This window comes from Tauraco erythrolophus, chromosome 3 (genome assembly GCF_009769465.1).
Source record: "Tauraco erythrolophus isolate bTauEry1 chromosome 3, bTauEry1.pri, whole genome shotgun sequence".
NCBI lineage: Eukaryota > Metazoa > Chordata > Aves > Musophagiformes > Musophagidae > Tauraco > Tauraco erythrolophus.
Genome location: NC_141467.1, coordinates 58,097,438 through 58,124,620, shown reverse-complemented (window position 1 = coordinate 58,124,620; position 27,183 = coordinate 58,097,438). Strand labels below are relative to the sequence as shown.

The 27,183-nt window shown below is 37.0% G+C and overlaps 1 protein-coding gene across 1 annotated transcript in view; it reads left to right on the top strand.

Annotated features, from left to right (window-relative positions):
* PRKDC (protein kinase, DNA-activated, catalytic subunit) overlaps positions 1-27,183 on the top strand; it is an 84,906-nt gene that overhangs the window by 22,692 nt on the left and 35,031 nt on the right. The window contains 29 exon segments of the mRNA XM_086608636.1: positions 532-631; positions 1,646-1,779; positions 2,310-2,564; positions 3,543-3,769; positions 4,652-4,860; positions 5,000-5,132; positions 6,217-6,375; positions 6,679-6,873; positions 8,700-8,885; positions 9,851-9,955; positions 10,921-11,088; positions 11,359-11,486; positions 12,507-12,714; positions 13,850-14,028; positions 15,096-15,264; positions 15,812-15,877; positions 16,307-16,379; positions 16,602-16,750; positions 17,980-18,117; positions 18,316-18,435; positions 19,366-19,509; positions 19,727-19,878; positions 20,468-20,599; positions 21,036-21,147; positions 24,024-24,148; positions 24,242-24,391; positions 24,804-24,977; positions 25,898-25,996; positions 26,675-26,885. Coding sequence (XP_086464762.1) covers positions 532-631; positions 1,646-1,779; positions 2,310-2,564; positions 3,543-3,769; positions 4,652-4,860; positions 5,000-5,132; positions 6,217-6,375; positions 6,679-6,873; positions 8,700-8,885; positions 9,851-9,955; positions 10,921-11,088; positions 11,359-11,486; positions 12,507-12,714; positions 13,850-14,028; positions 15,096-15,264; positions 15,812-15,877; positions 16,307-16,379; positions 16,602-16,750; positions 17,980-18,117; positions 18,316-18,435; positions 19,366-19,509; positions 19,727-19,878; positions 20,468-20,599; positions 21,036-21,147; positions 24,024-24,148; positions 24,242-24,391; positions 24,804-24,977; positions 25,898-25,996; positions 26,675-26,885 — 4,400 coding nt within the window.

Sequence of the window (27,183 nt, the reverse complement as noted above, 5' to 3'; positions counted from 1 at the left end):
CTGTTTGCATTGTCATTCTTCTCTACAACAATATGTAGCTGTGTGAAGAATCTGTGACCTCTTCCACAGTACTAATATTTCTTCAGTAAAATCGCTTTTCTCTTTTTTTGTTTTTTTTTTCCCATGTTCTGACTTTCATCAATTAATAATAATTAGAACATAAAACCAAAAACTGATTTTACAAAGATTTATTTATTTCAGAGAAACAATTCAGGATGAGATAGAAGTGGCCACAGAAGAAATATTTGTGTGGGAAAACTTTACAGTTTCTCTAAGCATGAGCATGGAAAATAGAATACACAGTTTTATAGCAGAGGGCTCATGGTTGGCTCAGGCCAAGTTGACCTGTCTGCTATTTTATGATTTTGTTCTGCGGCCTTGAAAAATTTAATGTCGAAACAGAGTAGTAGAGGTGATAGACATTATCCTGTGTGTAAGTCTCCTGCACCATTTCTGTGGTGGTAATACCTTGATTCATTTAACTGAATTAGTAGCATTTATTTATGTGTATGAGTTCTCTCTTTCTGTCAGGTACCACTCAACAATGTTGCGATGCTATTAATCACCTGAAGCGCATAATCAAGTATAAAGCACCTTCTCTGAACAAGGAAGGAAAACGACGGGTACCACGGTCAGCAATTTACCATTCTTTGGCTTTTTAAATACTACATTTTGGTTAACAATATATGTAGTTATTACTTAATTATTACAATTAATACTAGATATTAATATTAGAACTGAATGGTAAATTCATCCTGTGACTGTTGCTGATAGAGATCTTCTGATATGTTTATTGAACCACTGGTGAGAAATGAGGGATGTGATAAAAAAGGATCGTGATGTTCATTCTTTATTCCAGCACGGTGAGCTCAGAACAGAGAGCTTGCTTTAGTTTGGCAAGGACAGAAGGGAAAGAAACACATACGTCCCTCATAGCAGTGTTTATAATAACGTTAGCACTGGTGTTACAAAGCATTTGGAGGAAACTCCTGTCAAGTAGTTGTTTGGGGTTTTTTTAATTGCTGTAAATGTTAACAGAAGTAAGACAAGCTGCAGTAGGATGATCAGTGATTAAAGAGGGGTAGTGAAAAAAGGTGAAAGAAGCAAGAATGGATTCAGAGTCAGGCTGGATGAAGCTCTGAGTCACCTGGTCTGATTGCATAGATGACCCTGCTTTGAGCAGGAGGTTGGACTACAGACCTCCTGAGGTCACTTCTGACCTGAATTATCCTGTGACCCTAAAGAAACAGGCAAGTGGAGTCTGGGAGTTAGCTCGCTGCTGTGGCATATAGTAAGTTAGACTGGATAATTAGGGACAAGATAAAACTGTGCAGGCTTATTTAAGCTTTAATCTCCGTTTTCGTCTCTCCAAGTGTTACAAAGAGAAGGAAAGAGACCTGATTCTGCTTTTTCAGGTTTTGCTGCAAAGACTGTGCTCTGAGGACCCATAGTAGAGTGGGGAGAAAGGAGAGCAGTGCGGGATGTGTTGTAGAAGAGCTCTTCCTTGTAGTGCAGATGAGTTGTGCTTAGTTAGATAAAAGAACATTCATAATGCTTATGAAACATTTTTATTTTTTTCAATTGGAAGGCTATGGCTTCTTGGTAGATGTCATGAGAACTGTTAATCCCTAATATTTTTGTGCAGAGGATTTCCAGCTACTAAGTCAGTGTGTCTTCTGGATGTTGTCATGTGGCTCTTAGTGCAGTGTGGACGACCTCAGACAGAGTGCCGACATAAAGCCATGGAGCTCTTCTATGAATTTGTTCCTTTATTACCAGGTATTGTAAGTCACACTGTATTAGTATACAGAAAGCATAGATAATGTGCATGCCTTCCCACTGTGTTTTCTGTGCAAAGTATTAGTTAGAAGAAAAATTATTTGTGAAGTAATTGTCTGTTCACCCAGTGCTGTTAAATAGAAACTGAGTAGTTGCTCATATTGGAAATCAAATATTGTGAGAACCTCAGGGTTTGTGGTGGATTTGTGGGCATAGAAGAGGGGTTTTATTGCAAACTTCCTTCCAACCAGGAAGGAGAACGTACAGGCCCAGAACAGCTGTTGTCTCCAGCTGCAAAGGCAGTATTTGCTGACTAGGAACTAATGGAAGTGTCTTGTAAATTGTCCTCTTCCTTGTGGGTAATTTAAGTAGTGCAATGGAGGCTAAACCAGAGCCAATACCTACTCTACTAAAAGATCCAGTTTAAAACACAAAAGTTTGGCTGTGTCAGTCCATTTGCCTCTGATTTCTTGCTAGTTTGAAACGTGTTTTTCCTAGAGGATTTATATTTCTGTTTTTATTTCTATCAGGAAACAAGTCTCCATCTTCTTGGCTGGTTGATATTCTAAAAAACCAAGATATTTCTTTCCTCATTAACAAATTTGAAGGAGGTGGTAGTGATGTCAAATGTCCATCTGGGCTCCTTTCTCAGCCAACACTCCGTGGTATGCAGGAGCCCTTCAGTTTACAGACTGTCATGCGGTGGATGGATATGTTCTTAGCAGCACTGGACTGCTACAATACCTTCTTTGAGCTGCGAATGATCAAACCTCATGAAATACTGGGTGAGCGATTAACTGTTCTGTTAGGTTCATTCATGTCTGTTACACAAAGCCCATCCAAGATGAGTTCCTAATTTGGTCTTTAAGCTTTTTTCTTAAATGTAGAGTTGATGAATTTTACAAACTTTCCCAAAGGTTTCAATGACAGTTGTTGTACTGGATTATTTTTTAATGAAAAGTACTTTGTTAATAGTGTATCTTAAAACGTGTCCTTTTAGTCCTAGAAATATACCTTTACGTTTATGTCTCTCAGTCATCCAATCACCAGCAACTACTTTTACTGAGACAGATTTTGTCTTTTTTTAAATCTTTCCAAAGCTGTTTACCTACCCATTATTAATCTCTGGACAGAGCCATCAGAAAGCAATGAAAAAGTCCCCTTTTCACTTTGAGCCCTGTACATGTTACTTTTCTGCAGTTCCTGATGCTTCAACTGCAACAGGTCCAAAAGCCTTATATTTGAATTGTGATCAGGTGCATAGTAATACCCTGTGTAGCCATTGGGTCTCTTAAAAAGTTTTTCTTTTAGTTATTCACGCAGATCTAAATAAAATGCTTTTTATCAGTGATAGTACAGTTGCATAGTTACTTCCTGCATGAAGTCTTGTATAAGTTCTAGGTAGTCTGTCAATGTCATCTGTCTTAGTTTAAAAGAATACTACAAGATCGTTGTTGGATACAGTTAGCATAGAGCTAAATTATTCAAAACTAAGGATTTAAAATTTTTGTGCTTTTTATTACGCATGCCTAAATCATTATCATTAGTAAGTGCTTGTAATGATGAGTAAGTAGAAAGCTGCTCTTCACTGCCCAGAATGTTTGGAACCAACTGACATAGGACTTTCAGATAATACTGATATGAGATGTGGTGGCTTTCTGCTTGTCACCTCAATTCGACTGTTTTCTTCCAAACAAAAAATAATATCTTTAAAAGTTGAGAAGAGCTGCTGTATCGTTTCAACTTGGTGTGATTTTTCTTAGGTGTGAATGAAAGATCCTCATTCTTGGAAGCTGTGCAGTTCTTCCTTGAAACTATTGCTTTGAATGATATCCATGCAGCAGAGCAGTGCTTTGACTGTAGTTCGAAAGGCAGCATGTTCAGTCCACAAGAGAGAGATGCGTATAATTACAGCAAGTGTACAATTATAGTCCGAATCATGGAGTTTGTCACCATGATCCTGGAAATGTGCCAGCAGGATTTCTGGAAGGTAGGCACTGAAATTTTTAGTGCATAAAGGATACAGATTTTATATGTAGTTAAAGATTTGTGTTTTCATCGCAAGGTTAGTTTGCTGGAGATCATCTTCAGTGGTGCTTTAATTGAAATTGATGACTAAGTATCAGGAACTGTGTTAAGGTCTTCGCATGTAAGTGAAAATAATTACATTGCACAGTTGAATTTCAGTGGTTGATGTAGTTTTGATTAGAGGAATTAATACTTCCTGTAAATTCCATTTGTATATTGGCTATGAAATTGTCATTGTGTATGGAGTACTTGCAATGAATATTTCTTGCATGACTCCTCTCGGCCTTAAACATGCGGAGGTGACAACTGCTTAAAAGGCAGAAAGGTGGAATGTGGCAATTCTTGAATTCAGTATAAATACTCAGATGTCTCTGCCTAGCTTCGGTGCAATATAAACTGTATTTAACTATATAAAGTATAGTACTTAGGAGTCTCTTAGGAAATTTACACTGCCGGGTTTAGTTCTGACACTGTGACTGTCTCTTGTTTTGAGTTCATCTCTAATAGTGTGCATAGAGGTGTACATCTGGATTTCAAGGTGATTACAGGTGTATAATCAAGACTTAAACAGGCCTATGTGGACATAAAAGATCTTATGTGTGGTTTGGCGAGATAGCATATCCTATGTGTACTTTTATAGATACTTAGTTTCTCTGTATTAGCATAATTGATTGAAAGTCAGATATTTCACAGAGAAAGAGTATGTTGCATAGTAGAATAGTTACTGTTCCATATTTTGTTTTGTTTCAGATGCAATGACTAGTGATAAGTTATGAAGAATAAAATAGGGAAATCTAAATACATTTTTAAAGAGAGCTTTTATTTAATGTTTTATTCTTTCTAGCTACTTGAGAAGGAATTGCTTAATGCAAGCCTTATAGAGCTTCTGGTGGTGACAGTGTGTGATCCATCACACGTAGGCTTTAACACTGCTGATGTGCAAGTCATGAAAAATCTCCCAGATATCTCAGTAAGACTAATGAAAGCTTTGATGAAATCTCCCTATAAGGAATCTCTGGAACTGTGTTTAAAAAAAAGAATCACTCCACAGAGGTAAGTAGAGACTTTCTAGTAAGCATGAATCCAGAACAAATGCCACTCACCATGAGAAATGGAAAGTAAACAATGTTGTATATGGCTGCACATGGAGCCCCTCACCAATGTAATGTTTTTGCTTCTCTTTTCTCGTTAGCTTTGAGGGCCTTTGTTCTGTTGATCTGTTTAATTCAGATGCACGTTTTGATCAAGTTAAGTTTAGTACTGTCCTTTCTGCCTGCAAGCAACTGCAGAAATGTGGCCTACTTCATTCCGTTCTTCACAATCAGGTAATTGTTTATCCAGAAAATAATGGTGAATGTTTTAATACAGTAAGAGCTTTTCCTGTGTAAAAGGCCAATAGGAAAACAGAGAACAGATCAGATGCAGAAGTTGTGTAAAATGAGATCAACAGTGAAGAGCTGGCGTTGAATAGGATCAGAAATAGTTGGTTTTTTCTACAAATCTGAGTAGCATAATACTGAAGTTTGAACAATATTCATAATTATGTCTCTCTCTCCAATTTCCAGAGTCTGGAGGTGCCAGAATCTACCTAAAACTTACTTTTAGTGAGCTTCACAAGTCTGAAAGCTCAAAAAATCAAGATTTACTATCCTATAAAGGAGACATTTTTCAACAATTTTTAAACAAAATATTCAAATTAATTTAAACAGAATTATTCAAAATTAGAAAGGGAATGCTTTCTGGCTGATCAGAAGCAATATAGTGGGTTTGAGTTGTAGGAAAACAGGTTGGAGAGCAGTTGAGGGGTGGGGGTCTAGCCTATATTACTCAACAGAATTCTTTCTACTAAACAACTGTACTAAGTTTCTGATTGTAGTCTATCTATTTTCCTTTGGGCAATTGAAGGAAAACAGGCTATGCAACAGCCACAAGGACTGTGAGGTGAGCAAGGCTATATTTAGCAAGTAACAAAATACTTAACTTTAATTCCGTGAGGTATTTCCCATATATATGCTCTACATCTAAAGGAAAGCTAGAACTGTGATTGTAGGCTGGTGATACCCAAGGAGCTGCGTGGGTTGCCTTTTGTGGCCCACCCCTTCTGACTAAGCTGTTAATTTTATTTCTGTAGCAGTGTTGTTATCTGAAAAAAATCAGGAGGAGGGTAAGAATCTTTTAAAGATTTTCAAATTATTATTAGTTAGTTCTCAACTTTGTGCACAGCAGGGTTGTCTCGTTAAAAATCTTGTTCCTCAGTTCAAAAGGTGTGTTGTCATGGTATATTTGCATCACTTTAAAAGAAAATGACATGGAGTTTGAGTGTTTTCATTAGCTATACAGTTGGATTGGAAGGCCTTTGTTATTTTTTTCAGCTTGTATTAATTGTCACTTGTTTGTTTACTTCCATAGGATGAAGGGCCTCATTTCTCAGTTGGCTCTAAGCTTCTTTCAGTTGTTTATAAAGGTATCGCACCTGGAGGTGAAAGGATAACTATTCCATCCTTAGACATGAGCAGTAAGCGATTAGCTGATAGACTCCTGCAGCTGGCCTTTGCTATTGACGACCAGGTAGGATACAGTTCTCCAGCTTTAGTACTGAATCCTCATTTGATACTTGTCATCAATAGTCATCTACCCATATTTTGGGTAGATGATGCTGATGCTTTATTCACAATCCTACAGAGGAACTGTAAGGATTCTTTGGCTTGATTGAGTGATAATTGTAGATAAGCATATCAATATTCTGTTTTGTGCTTTATTTTTGTGCTTTCTGGTATCATAAAAGAGTTTGGAGTGGAAGCTTTAAAATACTCTTGTGCTTTTTTAAGAAATGAGACGAACTTAATGTGCTCTGTATTTGAATTTTCACAGTGTGAGGAGCTAGTAAGTCTGCTCTTGAACACAGTGGTGTTATCTGTGCCATTATCAGGAGCATCCCAGAACCTCATTTCTCATGGGCAGTATTTCTACAGCCTGTTCTCAGAAACCATCAATCAACAGCTGCTGAAAAACCTGGATGTGATCGTAGTCCAGCTTATGGAATCATCTGTCAGCAGTCCTCAAATGGTATTAGATGTCTTTCTTCTTTAAAAGGACAAAGTTGAATGGGAATGTTAGAAGTAACACCTTTTTTGTTATTATAGGTGGATGCAACTGAGTGTGTAGTGGTGAAAAAGTGCTTGTGGTTACGCTTTGGACAGCATTGCTTTGATAGGTTTTTGGGTTGTTTTTTTTTTTTCATGGCCTACAAGTGCCTACTGGCGCTACCTTCATGATCTCTGGTAACTTGACATAATTTAGGCTGTTGTCTCACATCAAACTAAATGGAAAGTGCTTACTTGTCACCTATCCTGAAATCTATGAATTCAGGATATTTTGGACAGTTCTTCAGATTGCGAATGTCCTTTCAAAGCAAGTCTAATTGTTCCTATTTACTGTGCTTTGTTTTTCATTGAAGAGTGGTCCCAGAGCATACAGACTGTATTTGATTTGGATAAAACTAAACTGGACAAGAAACTCCAACCACTAATGGGCATTTAGTCCACAGGACTACAGTAGAACTAGATGAAAACATTAAAAAGACAGACAAAAACATACACACACACAACCACCCGTGATCTGACATAAATACAGGGTAGATGTCATGTACTCAGTCTCAGCACAACTTGTTTTGCTCAACACATTTTCTCCTGTTGGTCCACAGTACTTGCTAATGAAGAGCTCACCTTCAGATCCACAAAGGATGTGTGTTATAACTGAGAAGCCTTCTTCCAGTGCTTCTGACAAACAGAAACGTCAAAAAGAAATAGCCAAAGTCCGCTTTCCTTTTTGCTTAAAAAGATGCTCAGGAAAGTAGATCATCCATTTAAGAATAATTGGATCTTTTTTAATCCAAAATGTCATGCTTACTGGTGTTTCTTCCAAGTAACACTTTAAAACACTGGCAGCATAATTTTTTGTGATACCAGAAATTACTTAATTTCATTGTAGAGAGATGTATGTTTGTTTTAAAAGGCTGGTTCTTGTGATGACTTTGTAGTGTTTGCTGTGCAGAGCATACTACACTAGATTTACTTTTTAAAGTGTCTCTGATAAGTGATAGGTTACTAATTTACACTGGCTATTTGTGGCAATAGTATTAAAACTCTTCATTAATTTAATTCAGGTAAATAGAGAAATTGGGTCAAACAAACACTTTTTTGTTGTCTGCTATCTACTGTTCTTCTTTGCCTGACTTTTTAAAAAAATATATTATGAATTACATTTGATAAGATACCTCTTCTTTAGTTTTATGTGTTTGTGATGTATAGGAAGGAAAAATAAGGTTTATTTTACTGTACCCATCTAAATCTGATGAAATCGCAAGGGTTGATAACATTAATCCAGTTTATTAGGTGATTGCCAACTATTTGAGAAGAGAATGCAGAATTCAGGTTTGGAAGTCAGTGACGATAGTTTTTGAAGAAAAGAGATGGACTTCAATCAATACTTAGTTCATATCTGATATGCCATGGTTTATTTCTCTTTCCAAAATATGTGCAAGTAAGTTAGCATATGTGCTATTTCTCAGCTTCACACTAACTAAAATTTTCAAGTATTGATCTTTAGAGTTATTCTGGATTATCATTTATTTTTCCATATTCACACAAAAGGCGTGGGAAAGGTTTGCTGCACTGTACTCTGAAGGAAACAGGAGTACATTGGATACAAGTCTCTCTTTTGAAAAGAGCGTGCTTTTAATATCCTGCAGAGAGACCTCTCCTGTAGCCTTTTGAGATTTAAATCTAGCATTACTATGTGATGCTTTTTTTTATGATTGCTCATACCAATGAAGATATCCAGTAATACTTTCATTTGGGATGCGAGAGTCTACCTGTTGCTTTTCCTTCCAGGTTGGTAGCGTTTTGAATGGCATGTTAGATCAGAGTTTTAGGGAGCGTACTGTACGCAAGCAGCAAGGAGTGAAACTGGTCACAGCTGTACTAAGAAACTGGAAGAAACTTGACAGCTGGTGGGCCGAAGGTTCAGCTCCCGAGAGCAAAATGATAGTCTTGACCCTGCTGGGAAAAGTTCTGCAGGTATGCATTGCTTTATAAAATCCAAGTAACTCTTCTAATTCTGTAGGAATTGTGTCTAGTTTTAAAGAAGTGCTATTTCATTCTAATGTTTTATGTTTGGAAAAAAAAAAGTTGGAGAATATCAGACTGATTTTTTTTTTTTATTTGCAAAGTACAAAAAATATTTGGACAGGCAAAACTTGCTAGATTTTGCTCTTCAGCCATCTCACCCACCCACCCACTCTCCTTTTTATTTTATTTTTTAACTGCTCTCATGTTTTAGCTACTTCTTTTCCTTCTGGAGAATTGGTACAAGTGGAGAGAGTAAACTTTCAAACTGAGCAGTCTCTGGTGACATTCTTTGTCATGTTGGTGTCCAAAAAGTCACAATGGAGGAATTCTACCCATATCAACAGACTGCAGAAAGATCTTTATTTTAAAGACCTTTAATTTCTGTTAAATTGGGGTTCTGGTCGTTTGTTTTTTTTTTTTCTGTTTTGAAAACATAATGTATCTACTTATCCTGTAGGATTTTTTTAAGAACTTGCAAAAGTAGCTGTACACAAATATACACAAAAATCACTTACTGAGAATTTTTTTTCTTTTTTATAATGAATTATTTTAAAATCGAATTGTTTTAAAGTTATGTGTTAGGACACAGAATGTGAGTTGCATTGCTGTATTAGCTGATAGTGAAGTGACCAGTAGGAAATCTGGCTTTGAGAAGGAGCTTAATATATTTTTGAACTGGAAAATATCCAACATGATGATTTTGTTTGTACCGTGTAGGAGCTTTTAGAATTCTTTTTGATAATCTTTTTAAAACAAATATCACTCTGTATGTGCTTTCTGTTAGTTCAGTGTATTTTTGGAAATAAGCGATTTTATAACTCATAGGGTTTTTTATTGTTCATTAATACAATGATCTCTTTGGCTAGTTTTTAGGGAAAAAAATCCTAATTTTTTTATTTCTTCTCTCATTTCAGATAGACTCTTCAGTTTCTTTCAATACCAATCATGAAGCGTTTACAGCTGTTTTTAGTACCTATACCAGTCTACTTATGGATCAGAATTTAGGCTTAAATCTTAAGGTAAATTACTCCCTTCAGCGGCTTCCCCACCCTCCCCAGATTAGAATGTTAGTCGTTCATGAAGTTCCCTATTATTTGGCTTAAATTTTACCTTAGTTTGCACAGTAACATGGACACCACTTCTGATTTTTATTCTTGTGTTCCACACAATAAAAATTTTAAACAATCCTTTTTTTCTTCAAACAGAAGGCAGTATCACAGATGTCATGTTTTGGTTTTAGGTGCTCTTTTTTTTCTTGTCCAGATGAAAAGCATGTAATTTCTAAGAAGAAAAAAATAAATACTGTCAGTTGCAAATTATTTAGAACTCTAAAGTGTTCATTTGAGAAATGGCAGCTAATCAGGCTTTTAGCAAGGAGTGACATTTCCTGCAGGTCAAATTACGAACATCTGCCATGATTTTAATGTCCATGTCTGCAAGTATGAGACCAGTACTAATGGATTAACTGCTATATGTGGCTTGGTCAGGAGAGGGAGATAAAGTACTGTGTACTGAAAGTGAAAGTTATAAATGGTGCTAGATTTGAGTAAGATTTGGACTAGAAGATTAAAAATTTTGTACTTAAAGCTCTACTAACCTACCTTTAGCTAGACAGCGTTTTGTGCTTTCCTGTGCATTCAGAATAAATGAAGTTTGCAGTCTTGCTTTGGCTGCCAGGTGGTGCATTAAATCAGTGACTTGTGTGAGAATGGATGCTTGTTTAAAAGAGCAATGAGCTCTTATTCATACCCATGTCAGCCATGAGATATTAATTAGCTCAGTCAGCAGTGACTAAAGTTGTTCTGTGAACTAGCACCTGAAAGATGAGCAGCTACGTGACGTATCTTTCTGAGTACATTGTGCCATTGAATCAGTAAGCACAGCCACTGCTGCTATCTTGTGGTCCTATCCAGCCTGCTTCATAGTTAGAGAAATTTTTTTTTTTTTTTTACTGTCAAACTGCATTGTTGTTGTTTTTCTTCAGGGCCAAGCAGTGATAATTCTCCCATTCTTCACTAATTTGACTGGAGAAGAACTTAATAACCTTAAGAATGCTCTTGATCAACTTGTAGCTTTCAATTTTCCCATGAGGTCTGATGAGTTTCCCAAAGGAACCTTGAGGCACAATAACTATGTAGACTGCACTAAGAAGGTCAGTATTTTTAACAAATATGTGATTAGACGCCTAAGTGAACTGTATCTAGAAACTATATTTCATGGGATTTGGAATTAGAGAAAAGACTATCAGTTCACGTAAGGAAATCAGTTTTTCTGTTTCTGTGTTATCCACAAGTTTAATGTGCAGATACATATTAAATAAACATATCCTTCTGTGCATCTATTTCTGATCAGTATTGAAAAATAATTACATAATCAGATGGAATTGATTTGATACTTGTGTTATGCATGACTTTTTTTTCAGTTTTTAGATGCATTAGAATTGTCTCAGAGTCCAATGTTGTTGCAGTTGATGACTGAAGTCCTTTGTAGGGACCATAGACATTTCATGGAGGACTTATTTCAAGCCAGCTTCAAAAGAATTTCCAGAAGGTGAGTTTAGTCTATTGGATTGTGCTCCTGTTCTCATTGAATTTTTGCTGAAGCAAATGTGCTTCCTCTATTATGTTATCCTTGTAATAGTGATGATTTACACCATAAAATTTTACATAACAGTTCTAATTCAGATTTTATTTTTATCTTCACGTTTCCAAAATATTTCTGAAGTGTCAACAAGTGGCACCAACTTCCAGATGACACTTCCAATGCCTGGGCAAATTTTGTAAAGTCTTCTGTAAATTAGCTTGTTCTGGCAGAATTCAGTTGAAGATAGTAATTGTTTGTGAGACCTCTATTTGCTATCCCTGTATATAACCATATGATCACTTCAGTTGATAGCACTTAAACTGACAGTGAATTAATTTGTTCAACCCCTTTGAAGATACTACAGCACATTTATTTAATTGAACGTTTCCAGGGTGGTCAACTGTAGGCACAAACATGCTCTGTCCACAGAAGAGGTCTTCAGTCTCTTCCAAACCAAACATTCCCATTCATGATGAGCTGTTAAGTAGCATGTAGTTTCCTGGACAAAGTCATGTGCCTTATGCCCAAATCCCATTTTTTTAGATTTTAACTTTTATAAAATTACTCACAACAACCATTCATCTAAAAGTGGAACACTTGATAGGCCACAGAAGGATGTGATAATAGTGAAGTCTCCTCTTTTTTTTTTTCCACTTCTGTTTGCCTCCCTCCTTTATGTGTACCAGATAAATTATTTTGGTTTAGGTTATTCAGTCAAAAGGAACTGAGAAAGCTAATAATTGCTTTTAGTTTAAACTAACAAAGATATATGAAAAAGTTTACTGTCTGTTGTAGAGTAAGAAGCTGAGATTTTCTTTGGAGAGCTATACTATAAGTAGTGATTCAACCTGATCTTGCACGTCTTGTAGGATGATAACCCAAGAGGGTATGAATGCCGACAGTAAAAATTTTAAAAATCACGAGGATTTGAGATGTAAATGGAGTCTGGTAAAAGAGTTTTCATCTTGAGATTTCCGTCTTGTTTAGGAGCACCACTGACAAACAAGTGATACTGTTGGACACAGTTCACAAAATGTTCCAGGGCGAAGACCTGCTTTCAAATACTACTCGTCAAGCATTTATGGATCGCTCCCTCCTCACTCTCTTGTGGCACTGCAGCTTGGATGCACTGAGAGAATTCTTTGGCAAGATTATAGTACAGGCTATGGATACACTTAATGCCAGGTTTACAAAGGTATGAACTGTTTTTTTGTGGGTTTTGGTTTTTTTTTTAGTATTGGGGAAAGTCTAATAAAATGTTGGTGTTGATATGTACGTTTTGCTTAATTTTGAGTGAAACACTAATTGAAACAATTTGCTTTCCAGCTTTCTGGATCTTGGAGCAGAAGTTTGTGCCAATTACGTAGCTTAATTATTGCTGAGAAACTTTTCTTTATTCCCCAGCATGCTGTTCCTTTGAAGTTAACATATGTTCACATATGTACTGTGTATAAAAATTGAAGTTGGAGTCTTATCTATATGTATCGAAAGGGGTCTGGAGTTCTGTCAAAAGCAAAAACCCATTCTAATTTTGAATTATAAAAGCTGTATGAAATTATAGCCTATTATTATGTTGTAGAAGAGAGATATTCAACCTTCATAATGAAAGCTCTTAAGTTAGATGCCTTACTTCTAAAGAAAGAAATGTTTGCATTGCAAAGATCCTTCAGCAAGGGATTAGGTGCACAGATCTTCCTTGCTCTATTTACAGCCTATCCTCCAATTTAGAGTATAGTTAACCTGCAATGATTTTTTTTTTTGTCAGTGAAGGTATCTGCTTTTGCTGTAGTTCTTCACTCCCATGATTTTATTGATACAGCTGTTTAAAGGCAGCAGGACATTTCAGGATGCTGAAATGATCCAGATTCAGTAATATTTATTAAAAACGATATGCTAAAACCAAAACTTAAGTAGAGTCACCCCCACCATGTTTCTGTTGCTGTTAAGCGTTGGCACCAAAGTGAGGTGCATAAAGTCATGAATGATACCTAGTACGGTGACAGATATCTCTATTTTGCTTATAGATATCATGAGTCTGAGGTGTTACTTGGAATTCTGCTTATTTTACTCAAATATCCTGTAATGATTTAGGCCAATTGTAGTTAAGATAGCCCACCTGATAAAGAGCAGTCAACATAGTTTTAATAACTGTGTTACACAGGATCTCAGAATCTCTGTCTTTTATTATCATCAGATCTTTTCTCTGCTTTTAGAAGGTAGAAATAAGTAAGCTGAAGGCTGTTTAGTAGAAACTAGAGAAACTGTGGAGCTACTTAGGAAGGGCAGAATCTAGGAAATCTCTTTCTGAGGTTTTGCTTATTTGTTTCCAGTCCAATGAATATAATTTTGATACACAAGTCACCAAGAAAACGGGGTATTACAAGCTGCTAGAAGTGATGTATGTGCGTCTTTCAAAGGAGGATGTTTACTCCAAGGACTCTAAAATTAACCAAGCTTACCGTGGGTCTATGAGTGTAGAAGGAAATGAACTTACCAAGACAATAATAAAGTAAGACTATTACTTCTTTTATTTTCTTTTATATTCTAATTAGATTTTGGGAAGATACACTTTTTAAATGTGCCATATAAAGCAGAAGATGGATTTGCTTATGGGTAAATGTAATCTGTGATGTAGCTTTTGATTTTAAATGGAATACACAATATTGAATTTGCATTGGTAGAACTATCTATGGTGTAAACTGCAGTCCTATGTCAAGATAACTTTTGCCTCCTGTTTTTGCCATTTTTTTCAGTTCATTAAGCTTATGCTTTTGGTTTTGCTTTTCAGTATGATTCTTGGCCTTTACTTTGTGTTTTCACAATTTTGGTTTCAGTATGCTTATACTTTTACGTAGAGTATAGTTCTTTGTTTTAAGACAGGTATTTACATGATTGATGAGAACATGGGATGGATTTTCTTTTACATTTCTTAATGTAGCAGCACACCTAGTAGGTGTAATTTGGTTTAATCACCACTGCAGAGGGGGACGAAAGATTAATACTGAATATATATGCTAATTAATATAATTTAGTTTGTTTAATATTGTGAAAAAATAGAAGATCCCTGAATTGTTCTTCTTTTGTTTTGTTTTAATTTTATTTTACAATACTACATCCTATGAGGACTTCAGAGAATTTCTTGACTATGATTTGCAGAAGATTTATAAATTACTATAGGCAAAAGACCTGTAAAATTGCATCTAAACTGGTTTCTCTGGCTAATCTATAGCATAGCTTAGCATGTCTGTCCATAATTTCTTGAGAAAGGACCATGAGAGACACTTACGCATGTGTTGAAACATATCTCCATCTTATCTGAAAATGGCCTACCATCATATTCCTGACCTAAGGAGTGCTGTGTAAGTACTTGAGGAAGATGGCTTTGCGTTGCTGAATGGTTCCATTTTAGCACAATATACCTGGTGAGAACTTGAGCAAGTCTGAGGTGGTTTAATACTAGTACTGCTATAGTAATAAAGATCTCTTGAAATTCTGTTGATTCACTGATCGGAGCCTTTCTTGTGCTTCTTAAAAAAAGACTTCTGATGGTGTTTTCTTGCCTGTTTGTATTTTAAGGTCATGCTACGATGCATTTACAGAAAACATGGCAGGAGAGAGTCAGCTATTGGAGAAGAGGAGACAGTATCACTGTGCAGCATATAATTGTGCTATTGCTGTTATCAGTTGCGTCTTCACTGAATGTAAATTTTATCAAGGCTTTCTTTTTACAGAAAAACCAGAAAAGGTGAGAAGCTGTTGTTGCTATTAAGAGCCTTCCAGCGCATGAGATACAAAGTGATTTTACTTGATTGCAATAAATCAAAGAATCGAACCTGAATGACATGCAATTACATTAACAAACTAGCCAGTGGGACAATAGAAGGCGTCATAGCTGACTTTCTTGCATCGTTTATGCAATTTGAATTGCTGACAAAGGTTTTGCCATCTGTTTGGGAATGGGTGAAGTAGTGATACATTTACCCTGTTATCCTTCCACTCTCAATCAATTTTCTAAAATACGAGGAAAAAAAATGTTGTATAAGTTCTCCAGTGCTTGGAATATGCTTGAATAAGAGAAACCCTCTTTACAGAGCTCATTGTGCTATGAATTCTTGAGTAATTGAATAGCAGAATTTTCTTAAAAGTATTGATCTAGAAGGGAAAACATGCTGTATTTTCTATTTTGTAAGTTGATCTGTTATTTTTTAAGAAGAAATAAAATGCATTCAGAGCAATTGTTATTGTGTGCAACATTCCAATTTTAATATTTCCAAACATGCTTCGGTTTGCAGAACTTGCTGATTTTTGAAAATTTGATAGACCTGAAGCGTCAGTATACGTTTCCTGTAGAAATTGAGGTGAGTGGAATTTCTGGGCTTTAGTGTTCCTAAGTAAAAGATGAGTATAGCTTTGACAGTGTAGTCACTGTAGATCGGGTCAATTCTCACGTACAGAGAAAGGATTCCGTGGCAAATAAAAAATGTAGTACTCCTTTAATATTTTAAAATACATTTTTCTGAGAGAAATCTGGACTTGAAATTTACAACACACCTGCAGCACACGTAACTTTCATATACTTTTTAGTACACTTACTCTGATAATGAAGAGCTGTAGGAATAAGTAATTTAGCTGTCATTCTGTTACATTAGTTATAATCATTTACAACATGGGATTTCCATTCGTGTCAAATAGTTTTGATAATTTTTTGGCAGTTCTGTAAACAAACAATTGTAAATAAACTGTAAATTAAAAAAAAAAAAATTCAAACTTTATTTCTTGTTGTTTAGGTGCCTCTGGAAAGGAAGAAGCGGTACATCGCTATTAGAAAGGAGGCCAGAGATGCAGGGAATAGTGATCAGGGTATGAAAGTCATTTATGACTGTGAAAAAAATGCCTTCTTACCTTTCATACAGTGTTCATTGATGTGTTGCTAATTGGCTTCTACAGTAGCAGGAACAAATAACAGCATTCAATGTACTTCATCTAACAGCCAGTTCCCACCCACCTTCAAGTTTTAGTGGTCAATAAAGGCTTGTTTCTTGTAATTACCTTGATTAATGATCTATTCTTTTTCCTATTTAGATGAACCCAAGTATTTATCTTCTGCGTCATACATGATGGATAGCAGTTTGAGTGAGGAAATGAGTCAGTTTGATTTTTCTACTGGAGTCCAAGGTTTTTCTTATAGCTCCCAAGATGTTACCGCTGCCAGCACTCGTTTCAGGAGAAAGGTAATTTAGCGACCTATGTACTGTGAAAAAAAGTTTTATGCTTTCTAGCAATCGCATACATTTATTGAGGTTGAGGAAGAGAAATTTCTAGTCTCCTATATTTGTTCTGCTTGACTGAGCATGAGCTCCTCCAGAAGATGAGGGCAGGGCATTTGAGCTGTGTTCTGTTGGTCAATTTTCTTCTTCCCTCTCTCCACTGTCTACAACTGGAGAAAAGCAATGCCCTACCTTGGGTTTCTAAAGTGGGGTAATGTGGGTGAAGTCCAGTCTGAGTTGCAAAACGGTGGCTTGTGACTTTGTGTGCACTCAGGAGAATCCTGTGATGGTTGTGTTTTGCTGTTAGGCACATGATTTCCTCATTTCCCTCTTCTTTTGGACTTTGAAGGCACTCGATCAAGCTGGTTGTAGCGAATGTATGGAATAAATGGTCAAAGACTTTATTATTTTTTGTATCTCTTTTGTGGCACCTTGTATTTAACTGTTACTTTTGGAAGAACAGCATTTAATATCTTCCAAGATTTGAAGTTGTGTTCCTTCTGCAGTCAAGAGATGTCTCATCACCAGTAATACTGATAGGATAGATACTTGGTATAAAACAGGAAGAAAGCTTGTCAAAGTATCATAGACACTGAAGATGAAATCTGTCAAAATAACTATTAACATTGGTAAAGATAAACTGTTTCCATGTTTTGGAGCAAGGAGGTGTTTTAGCTGCAGTGAAGTTAACCAGAAATGTACTTTGTATCTACTTTGTGTAGTAATGTTGTAATTTCTAGCTATAAACAATTTTCTCTTGTGATTTACTCTGTGTAGCAAAAGAGAGAACTGCTGTGGTTGCTAGTCAGTGTGAAACAACACATCCATGAAAATAGGACTGTCCCTTTGTGGAAGGTGTTAATAGTTCTTTCAGCTATGAAATTAAATCATTTCTGTGAGGTTCAGCTAACTCTTCCTGCTTCCAGCAGTTGCCACGCCTGTCCTAGAAGGCAGTAAAGTCATAGTAACATGGAGTTGACATCTCTTGTCACAGAAAGTAAAAGATGTGCACAGCTGGTACATATATTTGAGAGGTGTCTATTTGAACAACACATTTGATATGCCTCTTGTTGCGCACACTAAGCATATAGTCAAATCTGTAAACACAGATAAAATCAGAATGACTCATGGCATTATCATGATTTAAAAGAAAATACAGGGTGGTTATTAATCATAGTAACACTTTTTTTCAGGAGCCCGCAGAATACATGGTTTTAAATTATGAGATGGAACTCGAAATGGATGAACTCAACCAACATGAATGCATGGCTTCTGTGACCACTCTGATTAAACATATGCAGAGGAACCAGATCACACCAAAAGTGGAGGAGGCCAGTATTAACCAAAAAGTTGACAGATTTTCACTAATTATACCAAGAAAAGGGAGTCATGACTGAATGCCTTCATTTATTAATTTTCATGGCTATATTATGATAAGACCTGTGCAGCTTGAGCTGGGGGCTTTTTGACTTGGTAAGCCTATATTGTCCCAGAAGTGAGTTGATTTTTGTTCATCTCTTAAATTTCAGGGGACAGTTCCAGTAGATCTTCCTCTTTGGATGAAATTTCTGCACAGCAAATTAGGAAACCCATCAGTACCACTAAATATTCGCCTCTTCATAGCAAAGCTTATTGTTAATACTGAGGACGTGAGTAGTTTTTTGTCATACTTTTTCTGTTAACATAACAGGTTATGTTGTAATATCAACTGTGTAAATCATGTGAGGTAAAATCAGGGCATTCAAAATGAATAGTTTGCCGTGATAAAAGGGAGTGCATTCATAGCCCAAAATTCCAGATAGCACCAGTATTCTGAATGTAATATAAATACTTTTTCTCCCAAACTCTACTTCTATAAGCAGAGGGTGTACACAATATGTGTCTTCTGTAAACTGTAAGTAATTGATTCCCTGATACTGGGCAAGAGGTATGGCTGATTGTGTTTGCCATCTTTGCAGGAGTAAATATAATGTTTTTTTAATGGTCAGAAATGAGTCTTACGAAAACCCATACAACTAAATGATATTCTGGTTGCAGAAAGATATTGAGATAGCATAATGTGTCTTTGCCTGAGAGGAAATGTTTTCTAACTCTGTCTTGGGTAAAACATTCTCATCCTATTTCACACAGTGATTGTAAACTAAAATGTTTCTGTCTGAAATATTCCAAATCCAAAATATAAAAAGGCTGAACTTCAAAATTAATTCAAGAAGCTTCAACACCCACTTCTAATGCTCCTTTCTTAGTAAAGCTGTCTGAAATGGAAGGGTAAATGAATGGCATACTCTTTCGAATCGTTTAGGGACAGGTTCTGCGTGAGAGCTGTGCTGTGTGGATCCTAGTGAAATAATTAACTTTATGTGAACACATGGTTAAAGATTTCTAAGCAGAAGTGAGGAATGTAGTTATGGATGCTTTTTATTTTAAAGTTATTTAAAATTTTTTGTGGTTGTTGCTTCAGAGGTTAAGCAAAGTGATGAGGTTGATTTAGCAGCCTTACTTGTAATGACTATTGAAAAACAGATTATTGAATAGTTGGATAATTTGTACTTGATCACGGATTCTTCTGTTTTCCATAGGTTTTCCGACCTTATGCAAAGCAGTGGCTTGGTCCATTGCTGCAGCTTGTTGTTTCTGGGAATAATGGAGGTGAAGGGATTCATTACATGGTAGTGGAAATAGTAGTTACTATCCTTTCCTGGACAAGTGTAACCACTCCCAAAGTAAGGAAATGTAAAATCTATTTTTATTGTTATTGTGACTGTTTGGTAAGGAATGAGTGAGTTCGTTATTATGCACTTATAATAATTTTCTAGATCAGTCTACTGTTTCTTTTGGATATTAACTTCAAAAATAGCTTATTTACTTGCTTGCTTTCGTAAAACATGTACATCTTTATGTTGGAGCCACTATGTTTATTTTTGCTCCTATTCATTGTAGGGGAATATTAAGGATGAGATTTTAGCTAACAGATTGCTTGAATTCTTGATGAAGAATGCCTTTCACCAAAAAAGAGCTGTGTTCAGACACAATCTGGAAATCATAAAGACTGTTATAGAGTGTTGGAAGAACTGTCTGTCCATACCTTACAGGTAAGCATTTAGACAATTGCTTTCTTTTTATCAATATTTCAATAATACAAGTGAACATTATCAAAGGAGATGAAAAAGTAAATTCAACTGCAATAGTAAACTTTTTGTCCCTAGAGCTGACAGTAGAACCTAAGAACTGAACTCTCTAAAGGTTGTAGCTTAATTTGTAAAACAAGGAGAGAGACAGGGAAAACATGCAGATTACAACAGCAGCAAAAAAGCAGGAGTAATCTCTGCAGACTAGCGTTTTATTTGAAATTTAGGGTATTATCACTGAATATTGGTGCAGTCTTACTAATACTTCTGCGATCTGCTGTGCTCCTGAACTTGTTGAAGAGAATTTGTGTGGGCTTAAAATCTTTTTTTTTTTTTGGTGGTGGTTTTGTTAGTTTGTTTGGGTTTTTTTTTTTTGCAAAGACTTCTTCATTAAAGCTAAATACATACCTCTTTCTGAATATATGCTTTCTCCTGGTTTTGATGGGGTTGTATGTGTGTATATATCTCTATATACACAGACAGTGAGTGATTTATGGTGTGTGTATTTTAGATTTTTCATGTATATCGTTACTTTTATGTTTTTATCCAACAGTTTAATATTTGAAAAGTTTTCAAGTGGAGACCCTGATACAAAGGACAACTCAGTGGGAATTCAGCTGCTGGGAATCGTTCTTGCTAACAATTTACCTCCCTTTGACCCAAAGTGTGAAATAGATCGTGTCAGGTGAGAAATGCAACTTTTTTGGCAAATGATTTTGATAAAAGCTTAAGACAAAGAAAGCGAGTCTTAACTTGTCAGCATGAAGTATGGGAGCTGGATTGCTTGTTTATTGGAATCAATTTTCCCATCATCCCTTTGCTATTGTTTGTCAGATGTAATGCTTTTCTAGCTGCAAACTGCAGACTACGCTTATTTTGGAAAATATCTAGAGGGATGTAAGCTTCTTTACAGTGGGCCCCAAGGTTCAAGTTTCATGGGCATTAACAGAGTCAGGAATTGTCAAAGCAGGGATTTGAGACACTGCAGGTGGAAAATCCGTGTTATGCTGTATTCAGCTCTTCTAAAGCTGTTCCCCTAGGCAGCTCAGGTGAGTTTTTTGTTTCAGTTTAAAATTGGATGCTGTAGTAGTGGCTTACAGCAGGTTTACTTTTTGCGTTAGGTATTTTCAGGCTTTGACCAGCAACATGGGCTTATTAAAGTATAAAGAAGTTTATGCAGCTGCAGCAGAAGTGTTGGGACTTGCTCTTCAATACATTGCTGAGAGAGAAAATGTAAGTGAACTATATTATGTGTTTGACCATTCCTGTCTTAATTCTGTGTACATCTTTTATATAACTAGTCAATTCAGCTCCAAAAATGAATGTATTTATAACTCAACAGTCTTCATCCAACAGATGAAGTTAAAGGTTTAAACTACTAACTTAAGAGGAGAAGAATTTGAGAGCAGACTAAGTGTGGAGTCTTTTCACTGCTGTTTTGGAACTGACAGTGAATGGTCTCTTTCTGAGGCTTTGTTCAGCTTTTGCCAAACAGCAACACTGGCATGGTACATTTAAAATTATTGTGGAGGGTTTTTTTTAAGAAGAAAAATTGCAAATTGGGAGGTTTGGGGCTATATTTTGGATATCTGTATCTGAGCATGTTTAACAACTTGCAAGCTTTGATGTTAAAGGTATTGTATTTAATTTTGAATCCGGTTATTTTCTAGTTAGTGGATAAGGTGAATGCAAAACTGTTAATCACCAAATCCTACAGTACTAGAACTAAAGGATAGTTCTTGATGATCATGGAAATCAGTTTGAGACAGATGCTAGAAGTACTTCTTTACACACAGTGAACTTCTGGAATCTGTTGCCAGAAGATCTTCTAGGGGCGAGTAGTATCAGCAGGTTCAAAGAGAAATTAGGCAAATTCGTGCACAAAAAAAAAACATGAACAGGCTCTAAAAACAATAGACAACACTGTACACTAAGATCCCTAATCTAATAATGGATGCCTGTTGGGTTGTATGAGAGAAAGGTGAACAAAACGCAGCCAGGCTCATGTGCTCCCCCTAATATCATTCTGCAGCTGCTATTGGAGGCAAAAATACTAAGATATTGACAAGATGGATTATTAGTCTGACCTTGTAGGTTATTCTTACTTCTCTCCCTACTGTTCGTATTTCCTTCCCCACTTAATTGCATTCTGGTTGTTTTTTCACAGTTTGTAGAGCATATTTCATAAATTGAATTCCTGACATCTTCTCTTTCACAGTCTTCCAAATTCCATTGGAAGCGATGTTTTGAATAAATGAGCAAAGATGGTGCAAATATTTTATCCTATATAAGGCTTATTTCTTTGACATTAAGTGAATATTGCTGATCATTGTCATGGTTAGGCCGATCCGGCAACTAAACTCCACACAGTTGGTCTCTCACTCCAGTAGAATGGAGAGGAGAAAAATATAATACAAGGACTGAAGGTCAAGACAAGAACAGAGGAGCACCCACCAACCACGGTCCCGGGCAAGAGAGACTTAGTTTCCTTAAAGCAAAACAGTTTTATTAACAGCTACCTAAAAACACAAAAGCAAACAAAAACGGTTACTTGAGAGGATGACAAGAAAACAAGGCCAAATCTTAAAAACAACACCACTCCCCCCCTTTGCCTTTTCTTCCTGGCTCTACCTCCTCCCCCCAGCGGCGCGGGAGGGCAGGGAATGGGGGAGTGTTGCTCACCAGCCTGGGCTGCGGCACCAAGGACGCTGTTGCATCTTCCGCAGCCAGGAGGAAATGGCCTGCCTCTTGTAGGCAGGATAGGTACCTTGAGTTGATTAGTAATTAGTAGTTCATTATCTCAACTCAGTCCAGCTGGGTAAGAATGATTGGTGCCATAGGGGAGTGCAGGTCAGTTCATCCATGTTGTTACTGCCGCTTCTCTTAAAGGAGAAGGAGTCCTTACACCATAGTCCCTTGATCCAGTGAATTCCCTACTCACGGGGAAAGCGTGAGTCCTACCCGCAGGAGGCAATCCTTACCCCATTGGATTGCCCCAGGTGCGGGCTTTACCACAGTCTCGGATTCTTAGGGAGTTGTTGCCACTCACTCTGGCGTGGGTCATCATATCGACCTTAAATGTGTCTCCATACAGACTTAAAATGCGTAAATGCGCCTCGACCTGTGCCCAGAATTCACAATAGTCTCAGGCTCAGGCATCTCCTCTGAACAAAACACCTCCCCATCGGCAGGGGTTGTCCACGGACTCTAGATGCGTACCGTACTTGGGCTCTGGCTTCTCTTCTCGATGTGGATCCTCCACGGGCTGTGAGTGGGTCTCTGCTTGCTCCACCGAGGACTGCCTTTTGTCTGCAAGGGGGCCGCTTGCCTGTCTTGCCTCTGGTTTGCAAGGGGGACTCAGCTGCGGCACACCTTGTCCTGTTCCATCTTCACCGACCTGGTGTCGGTGCGGCCGTTTCTCTCAGATCTCAGTCCTTTCTGGGTGAACTCGTCCCGGTGGGTGCCCCGGGAGCAGGGCGCTCCCTGAGTTCCCCAAGCAGCTCCGCCACCGCCATCCTCAGCGGGTGGCACCGGCCCAGCCTGGGAAGCAGGGGCCGTGCCCCCCTCCCATCTCCTTGCTCCTGGGCAAAGGCACACACCTTTCCGGTTCCTTTGTCCCAACGTAAATAGGGCAATTCGCAGAGGCGCCCGATTGGCTCAAGCCCTGAGGGGGATGGGAGTCTGGTTCTGATGGGCAGCTCCTGCCACCAGAACCTCCCCCCCCCCCATCAAACCATGACAATCATTTTTCACCTTTTCACTAAAAATGTCTATTTTTTTATGTTCATCAGTTGGAAATCTGCCATACTGAATGAGAAGCTACTTCTTATTTATGTAAGCATACTAAGCAACTTGTATTTCAAAATTAAGGCGTTGGTTCCAAACCAGTCAAAGGAAGGTCACAAATGTATTCTTTAAGCAGGCAATCATGTGTTTCAGCCAGGCATAGCTGTACAGCAGCCATGAAGCACCATAAATGTCAAGATGAGGTGAGTGGATCTTACCTAGCAAAATGCACTAGAATCAAACAGTACAGCAGCAGAACTATGTGTCATTGAGGTGGTTGAGTTTCGTGGCTATGCTTGCCTTACTGTCTTTCTCATTTTCAGGTACTTGAAGATCCAGTTTATGATTGTATCATAAGACAATTAAAACATCATCAGAACACCCAACAGGATAAGTTTGTTCAATGCTTGAATAAAGTTGTTAAGAATTTTCCACCTTTTGCTGACAGGTATGTCATGATTTACGTGACATGTTCGTTGTAGATCTAGAAGAATAATAGAAAATAACTTGCTTTTCTTTGTGGGCTTCTGATTATGTTAAGGTTTATGAACGCAGTATTCTTTTTGATACCCAAACTTCATGGTGTGATGAAAACCTACTGTCTGGAAATAATAATGTGCCGGGCGGAAGAAATACCTGATCTCCACTTGCAGTTAAAGAGTAAAGACTTTATCCAGATCATGAATCACAGGTGAGTGGTCATGTCATTACAAGTGTGGATCCATAGTCTAAACTTCTTGATAGCGTTTTCTGTGCTGGCCACAACACTTTTACATTCAGCAGAATTTATAATTCACATTCCCTTTTTGGTCACTGCTCTCCTGATTTGAGCTAATGGAATCTGGGAGTTAAGTATTAAGATGGTTAGCTCACTGTGAAAAACAAACAAAAACCCCTAAATGGCATTGAGGTGAAACACCACTGGGATGTGAATTTCTGTAGTATGTTTTAGTTATATTCTTAGGTTGAACTCAAAAGTATTTACCTAAAGCCCTTTATGCAAAACAAATATTATTGCTAAAACCTGAACTGATGTTCTGGTTCTGTGTGTAGCAGTGAAGAGAAAAGCCATGTAACTATTCTTTTTTTTCCTTCTCTTTTAGGGATGATGAAAGGCAAAGGGTTTGTTTGGATATAGTGTACAAGATGCTGTCTAAACTAAAACCGCTAGAACTTAAAGAACTTCTTCCTGGAGTGACAGGATTCATTTCTCACCCTTCTGTAATTTGTCGACAGCGCATGTATGATATTCTGATGTGGATTTATGATAATTACAGGTATGTATTCACTGCAGATATTGTCTTTCAGTGGTTTCTCACGGGCAGAGTGAAAGTGTTTGTAACACTGTCTTCCAACTTCATGTCCCTCAGTGCAGGATTTTTCAAGTTCTTGGAAGAATAGATCCTGTTGTTTGCCTAAGTAGCTCTGGCCTTCAGTGGCAATTTTATCACTTCCACTAAGGGACAAATATTTTGACCTGAACTTTAGCTCAGAACTAGAATGCTGCATCACCACAGCATGATAGCATAAGAGGTTTTAGCACTGATGCTCCCACTTTCTTTCTTGTTGCTGGAATTTGTAACTATTGTACACTATGGTAAGAATTGTACACTAGAGAAATTTGCTTGTAGGTAGAAGGTGTATTCAGGCACTTTGGCATGATCTGGATCCCTTCAATCTGTAGTATAAATATGTTCTTTCTGTTTGACCCCTTAGAGTGGGGAACAGGCATGTACTTGGTTTGACAAGTGCGTTGCTGTTGAATCATCTAACTTAATTATGTTCTATTATATACTTTTTCCGGAGGTAACTTAACTGTTTCAATGTATAATTATTGTGAAGAAAAGTGCAGGTGTTTTTTAACTCCAGTGTCTCTTGGGAAGAGCAAATTCTCTGCCTTTTTCTCAGTTTTAACCTTGCAAACTCAGGATTACTTCTGTTTGGCCTTTGTAATAAATACCGAAGATGTAATACTTAGCTTTCTGATTATTTTTTTTTCTTTTCTAAGTAGTAGAGAGACAAGACATTTTTGGCAATGAAGGCCTCATATTGTACAGAAATGCAGTCTTGTCGTACCAAGTTGAGATTTTTGAGAAGGCCATGTTCCTCCTTTTCTCTCACCGTACTCATCCTCTTATTTTATTGTGAATTGTTTGAGAGAAGTCATTAAAATGAGATATTTTTCTCCTACCATCAGTGATCCAGAAAGCCAAGCAGATGGTGATTCTCAGGAAGTACTCAAACTGGCAAAAGAAATTCTGCTTCAAGGACTAATTGATGAGAATGCTGAGCTGCAGTGAGTAAACAGAGTTGTGATGCATGTCTGAAGTAACAAATCCCTAAATTGCTCTTTCTTTGTTTATAACAGAAGAGTTGGTCTTTAGAGGTTTTTAAAGTATTTTAATATAAGAGTAACAGTTAGGTAACAATATTTCCTTTTCTTCCAAGAAGTTAACTTTTAAAATTGTGTCCCATAGTGTTACACCAAATCTAAGTGAAGCACAGAGCTTTTGAACAAAATTCTAAGCCATGGAGTTGTTTGTATATGTTAGACTTAATTCTGCATTAATGTTCTAGAGTTTTTGAACAACAAGAAGGCCCTCACTATGCACAAACATGCAAAAATACATTAAATGATGAAGGATGTTAGATTTTTTTCATTTTTTTGGTGAGGCAAAAGATAGAGCAGGAGATGTCTGTGCTTATCCACCCTTAGCACTTCTCAAGAGAAAAACAACTTAATAGAAATCATTTTTTTCAGAGTAAATCTTTAATATCAGTCAAATGGCATAGAGCATAGTAGATGAAGGAGGAATTTGGTGTAATTCAATGGAAGACCCATGGCATGAAAGGGTTAGTTGAAGGCTTTATAATCTCATTGTGGTTTTGTTTGGGTTTTTTTTTAACTTTTTTGATAGCGGTGTGTTTTCTATTTGTGGATAACCAAGAATACTTTCATTCCTTGCCTTTACAGATTAATTGTCAGGAATTTTTGGAGTGATGAGACAAGATTACCTGCAAATATTCTTGATCGCATGCTGACGTTGTTAAATTCTTTATATTCTGCCAAGATTGAAACACAGTACTTGAGTCTAATCACAAACTTTCTGCTTGAAATGACTAGCAAGAGTCCAGATTATTCCAGAAAAATATTTGAGCATCCACTGTCTGAATGCAAATTTCAGGTGAATTGTAATGTGTTACCCTGTGTGCAACCATGTGATAAATTCTGTTCCTTAATGTAGTTACCACTTGGAGAAGAATGGCGTAGTGAAGTAGATTTTTGAAAATATATTTTGTACTCCATATTTAACAGCTGCAACAGTCATGGGTTATGCACAGTCTCAAAAGTTTGTAGATTTCGTGGGGGCAATAATTTTGCTTTCCTTTTGAAAAAGAAAGATTTAGTTAAAATAATTATATATACCAAGTATAGATGATGTGAAAAGCACTGAAAGACCTAAAAAAGACAGTAGTGGAGGG